The following is a 5,567-nucleotide window of genomic DNA, read 5'->3' on the forward strand; positions in this document are numbered from 1 at the left end:
TCTTAGCACATCCGGTGACAATCCCAAGGGGGTTTCTGTGACCGAACCCATCACAATCTGTTCCAGAGCTTAACTACCCTGAGGCCTGGTCTACACTACGACTTTAATTCGGATTTATCAGCTTTAATTCGAATTTACCCTGTAACCGTCCTCACAACGACGCTATTTATTTCGATGTAAAGGGCCCTTTAAATCGATTTCTGTACTCCACCCCGACGAGCGGAGTAGCGCCAAAATCGATTTTAACATTTCGAATTAGGGATAGTGTGGCCGCAATTCGATGGTATTGGCCTCCGGGAGCTATCCCACAGTGCATCATTGTGACCGCTCTGGACAGCAATCTAAACTCTGATGCACTGGCCAGGTAGACAGGAAAAGCCCCGCGAACATTTGAATTTCATTTCCTGTTTGCCCAGCGTGGAGAGCATAGGTAACCACAGATAGCTCATCAGCACAGGTAACCATGCAGGCTGATAATCGAAAAAGAGCACCAGCATGGACCGTGAGGGAGGTACTGGATCTGATCGCTGTATGGGGAGAGGATTCAGTGCTTGCAGAACTTCGTTCTAAAAGACTAAATGCAAAAACTTTTGAAAAAATCTCCAAGGGCATGATGGAGAGAGGCCACAATAGGGACTCTGAGCAGTGCCGCGTGAAAGTCAAGGAGCTCAGACAAGCGTATCAAAAAACAAAGGAGGCAAACGGTCACTCCGGGTCAGAGCCACGGACATGCCGCTTCTACGCCGAGCTGCATGCAATTCTAGGGGGGGCTGCCACCACTACCCCACCTGTGATCGTGGATTCTGGGTCGGGGATAGTCTCATCAGCGACGCCTGAGGATTCTGCCGATGGGGGAGAGGAGGAGGATGAGGATGAGCTTGCAGAGAGCACACAGCACTCCGTTCTCCCCAACAGCCAGGATCTTTTTCTCACCCTGACTGAAGTACCCTCCCAAGCCAGTACCCAAGACTCTGACCCCATGGAAGGGACCTCAGGTGAGTTTACCTTTTAAAATATAAAACTTGTTTTAAAAGCAAACGTTTTTTAATGATTACTTTGCCTGACTTTGCATTCGCGGTCAGTTCAGCTACTGGAAAAGTCTGTTAACGTGTCTGGGGATGGAGCGGAAATCCTCCAGGGACATCTCCATGAAGCTCTCCTGGAGGTACTCCGAAAGCCTTGCCAGAAGGTTTCTGGGCAGTGCATCCTTATTCCCTCCTCCATGGTAGGACACTTGACCACGCCATGCTTGCAGCAAGTAATCTGGTATCATTGCCTGACAAAGCCTGGCAGCGTATGGTCCCGGTGTTTGCTGGCATTCAAGCAACATCCGTTCTTTATCTTGTTGTGTAATCCTCAGGAGAGTGATATCACTCCTGGTAACCTGGTTGAAATACGGGAACTTAATTAAGGGGACAGAGGTGGCCGTTCCTACTGGGCTGTTTGCCTGTGGCGGAAAAGAAATCCTCCCCTGCAGTTAGCCAAGCGCAGATGGGAAATTGGCCCTGAGTTTTTCGCGTTTGGCTAGCAGGGAACTTCCCTGTTACCAGCCACGCGGTGGGGGGGGAGGGGTACAGTGATCATCCCAGAGAATTCATGGCGAAAGGGGGGGTGGTTAGTTTGTTTTCTGCTGCTGAATGTTAACAGAAAAACCGCAGCACTCTACAGGCTATGCTTGGTATGTGGGAAAGGAGGGCGCAGAAGATGTAAAACAATGACTTACCATGGCCGCATGCAAGCCGAATTCTGTTGCCCAGACCTGTGATCTCTAGCAGCAAAGCCACAGGCACTCAGCATTAAGAGGCAAAATGCGACCTTGCACAGAAATCACATGTGCTATGTAATGTGAATAGTGTTGGTCACCGTGAAAGAGTATAAGCATTGTTCTGCAAAATGTAGCTTTTTAAACAATTCTCTTTTTTCCCCTCCCTACAGCAGCTGCAAATTCCTCAAACATCCCTCCTCCATCCCGAAGGTTATCACAGATAAGGCGTCGTAAGAAGAGAACGCGAGACAAGATGTTTTCTGAAATTATGGAATCCAGACGCAGTGACAGAGCTAATCTGAATGAGTGGAAGGAAACAGTTTCAAAGTATAGGAAAGAAGCCAGTGAACGTGAGGACAGGAGGGACGCTCGAGATGAGAGGTGGCGGCAGGAAGACCAGAGGAGCAAGGATGCAACGCTGGGGCTGCTGCGTGAGCAAACAGACATGCTCCGGCGTCTGGTGGAGCTTCAGGAACGGCTGCTGGAAAACAGACTGCCGCTTCAGCCCCTGTTCCACCCTCCCCATGTTCCGTATCCTCCTCACCCAGACGTGTAAGAACACGGGGGGGAGGCTCTGTACACCTTCCCATTCCACCCCAGTAGACAGCCCAAGCAAAAGGCTGTCATTTTTTTAACCTTTTCTTTGTGGCTTTTTCCTTCCCAGCAATCCTCCTCCCAAATACCACCCGGGTTCCCTCCCTCTTTTTCTAATCTATTAATAAAGAATAAATGATTTTTAAATGATAGTGACTTTATTTGGTTTGAAAGAAAGCTGGGGGAAGGGGGAGGGTGGGTTCCTTACAGAAAATGAGTCAATAAAGGGGGCGGGTTTTCATGAAGGAGAAACAAACAGATATTTCACACGGTAGCCTGGCCAGTCATGAAACTGGTTTTTAAAGCTTCTCTGCTGCACAGCGCTTCCTGGTGTGCTCTTCTAATCGCCCTGGTGTCTGGCTGCGCGTAATCAGCAGCCAGGCGATTTGCCTCAGCCTCCCACCCCGCCATAAAGGTCTCCCCCTTACTTTCACAGAGATTGTGGAGCACACAGCAAGCAGAAATAACAATGGGGAGATTTCTTTGGCTGAGGTCAGAGCGAGTCAATAATGATCGCCAGCGACCTTTTAAACGGCCAAATGCACATTCTACCACCATTCTGCACTTGCTTAGCCTGTAGTTAAACAGCTCCTGACTCCTGTCCAGGCTGCCTGTGTACGGCTTCATGAGCCATGGCATTAAGGGGTAGGCGGGGTCCCCAAGAATAACTATTGGCATTTCAACATCCCCAACAGTTATTTTCTGGTCCGGAAAGTAAGTCCCTTGCTGCAGCCCTTTAAACAGAGTAGTGTTCCTGAAAACGCGAGCGTCATGAACCCTTCCCGCCCAACCCGCGTTGATGTTAGTGAAACGTCCCTTGTGATCCACAAGTGCTTGCAGCACCATTGAAAAGTACCCCTTGCGGTTTATGTACTCAGTGGCTTGGTGCTCCGGTGCCAAGATAGGGATATGGGTTCCGTCTATCGCCCCACCACAGTTAGGGAATCCCATTGCAGCAAAACCATCCACTATAGCCTGCACATTTCCCAGAGTCACTAACTTTCGTAGCAGCACCTGAGTGATTGCTTTGGCTACTTGCATCACAGCAGCCCCCACAGTAGATTTGCCCACTCCAAATTGATTCCCGACTGACCGGTAGCTGTCTGGCGTTGCAAGCTTCCACAGGGCTATCGCCATGCGCTTCTCAACTGTGAGGGCTGCTCTCATCTTGGTATTCTGGCGTTTCAGGGCAGGGGACAGCAAGTCACAAAGTTCCATGAAAGTGCCCTTACGCATGCGAAAGTTCCGCAGCCACTGGGAATCATCCCAGACCTGCAACACTATGCGGTCCCACCAGTCTGTGCTTGTTTCCCTTGCCCAGAATCGGCGTTCCATGGATAGAATCTGCCCCATTAACAACATGATCTCCAAAGCACCGGGGCCCGTGGTTTCACAGAATTCTGTATCCGTGTCCGTGTCCATGTCCGCATCATGCTTGTCCCTGCACTGCTGCCGCCGCCGCTGCCTCCTCGCCTCGTTTTTCTGGTCCTGGCTGAGCATAAACTCCACGAGAACGCGCGAGGTGTTTACAATGTTCATGACTGCTGTCTTGAGCTGAGCGGGCTCCATGCTTGCCGTGGTATGGAGTCTGCAGTGTTCACCCACCCAGGAAAAAAAGGCGCGAAAATGGTTGTCTGCCGTCCGTTGCTTTCATGCAGGGAGGGAGGAGGGAGGGAGGAGGTGAGGCTGTACCCAGAACCACCTGCGACGATGTTTTTTGTCCCATCAGGCACTGGGACCTTAACCCACAATCCCAATGGGCGCGGGAGACTGCGGGAACTATGGGATAGCTACCCACAGTGCAACGGTGCAGAAATCAACGCTAGCCCCGGTACTTAGACGCACACCACCGAATTAATGTGCTTAGTGTGGCCGCATACATTTTGACTTTATACAACCTGTTTTTCAAATCCGAATTATATAAATTCGGATTAATCCCGTAGTGTAGACATACCCTGAGACTTAGAAAGTTTTTCCTAATATCTAACCTAAATCTCCCTTGTTGCAGATCATGCTCATTACTGCTTGGACATGGAGAACAATTGATCACCATCCTCTTTATAGTAGCTCATAGCATATTTGAAGACTTAAAGTCCCTAGGGCCTCAGTCTTCTTTTCTCAAGACTGAGCATGCCCAGTTTTTTTAACCTTTCCTCATAGGCCAGGTTTTCTAGACTTTTTATAATTTTAGTGTAGAAGAACAATCTACAATTTGTCCATAGAATTGGACACAGAATTCCAGCTAAGGCATCACCAGTGCCAAGTAGAGTGGGACTAATTACCTCTGTAGCAGATTGAGCACACACTTCTGCTGATCAGTCTGGAAATTGCTCAGTTCCAGCACTGAGAGCATCTCCTGCTGGCCAGTGTCTCCCCCACCTCAGGCCCCATCTCCCTCCCAGACCCCAGTGTCCCTTTTCCTTTGAGGTTCTGCCCACCACAGTACACCCCCCCCCCACACACACACACTCACTCTGGGTCTTCCCTCCCAGGGGAACCCCTAACCTTCTATGCCCACCTTACTTAAGTGGCAACTGCCAGTCATCATCTAGCCCCCATTCTCTGGGGGGAACTGCAGTCTGTAATGGCCACTCATCATTGGCAAGGGCGTTGGACCTACTGCCTTTCTTGGCCCAGCTGTCTCCCTGCAGCCAGTGCTTCTATATCCTGGGAAATTTTCATTCCACCATTTTACTCAAATTCCCAGATTTTGGGAAATTTCCCAGGATATAGAAGCACTGTAAAAAACTTTATCTGGGAATTTTTCACCAGGTTTGGGAAATTTTGAATGCTAGGTTGGGAAAAGTTGGCACCACACTATAGAAGCACTGCCTACAGCCCCTGTACCCCCTTTGGACTTTAGCAAGGCCTCAGCCTGGGGACTCACCAGGCCAGAGCTCCCCAGCTCTACCTGCCCTTCACCAGCTCTGCTTTGGGTACCCTGTGCTCTTTCAGGCAGCTAAGTCCTTCCAACTCTAAGGCTAGAGTGAGAGTGACCTAGTTCCTCCCTTAGCCCTTATATCAGGGCCAGCTGTGTCTGCCTTTCCAATCAGCCTACCCTTTTTCCCTAGGAGTGGGGTAACTGCCCTGCTACAACCTCCCATGACACTCCTGTTAATACACCCAAGATTGATATTAGCTTTTTTTTTTTTTGCAACTTCATCACATTGTTGGCACATATTCAATTTGTGATCCACTGTAACCCCCA

General features: G+C 49.7%; 1 protein-coding gene across 1 annotated transcript; it reads left to right on the top strand.

Moving 5' to 3' along the window:
- The first annotated feature begins 478 nt into the window (after positions 1–478).
- Positions 479–2,482, top strand: LOC128842407 (uncharacterized). The gene is made up of 2 exons (XM_054038400.1): positions 479–995; positions 1,936–2,482. Exons 1-2 carry the CDS (start codon positions 611–613, stop codon positions 2,319–2,321), a joined length of 771 nt encoding a protein of 256 aa, XP_053894375.1. The 5' UTR covers positions 479–610; the 3' UTR covers positions 2,322–2,482.
- Positions 2,483–5,567: the final 3,085 nt, after the last annotated feature.

The sequence above is a fragment of the Malaclemys terrapin genome, chromosome 8 (assembly GCF_027887155.1).
Source record: "Malaclemys terrapin pileata isolate rMalTer1 chromosome 8, rMalTer1.hap1, whole genome shotgun sequence".
Taxonomy (NCBI): Eukaryota; Metazoa; Chordata; order Testudines; family Emydidae; genus Malaclemys; species Malaclemys terrapin.

Excerpts from the sequence above, each read along its gene's own strand:
- LOC128842407 (XM_054038400.1), top strand. The coding sequence starts at position 611 with ATGATGGAGAGAGGCCACAATAGGGACTCTGAGCAGTGCCGCGTGAAA. Across the intron at positions 996-1,935 it reads CCCCATGGAAGGGACCTCAG|CAGCTGCAAATTCCTCAAAC; the intron begins GTGAGTTTACCT and ends CCCTCCCTACAG.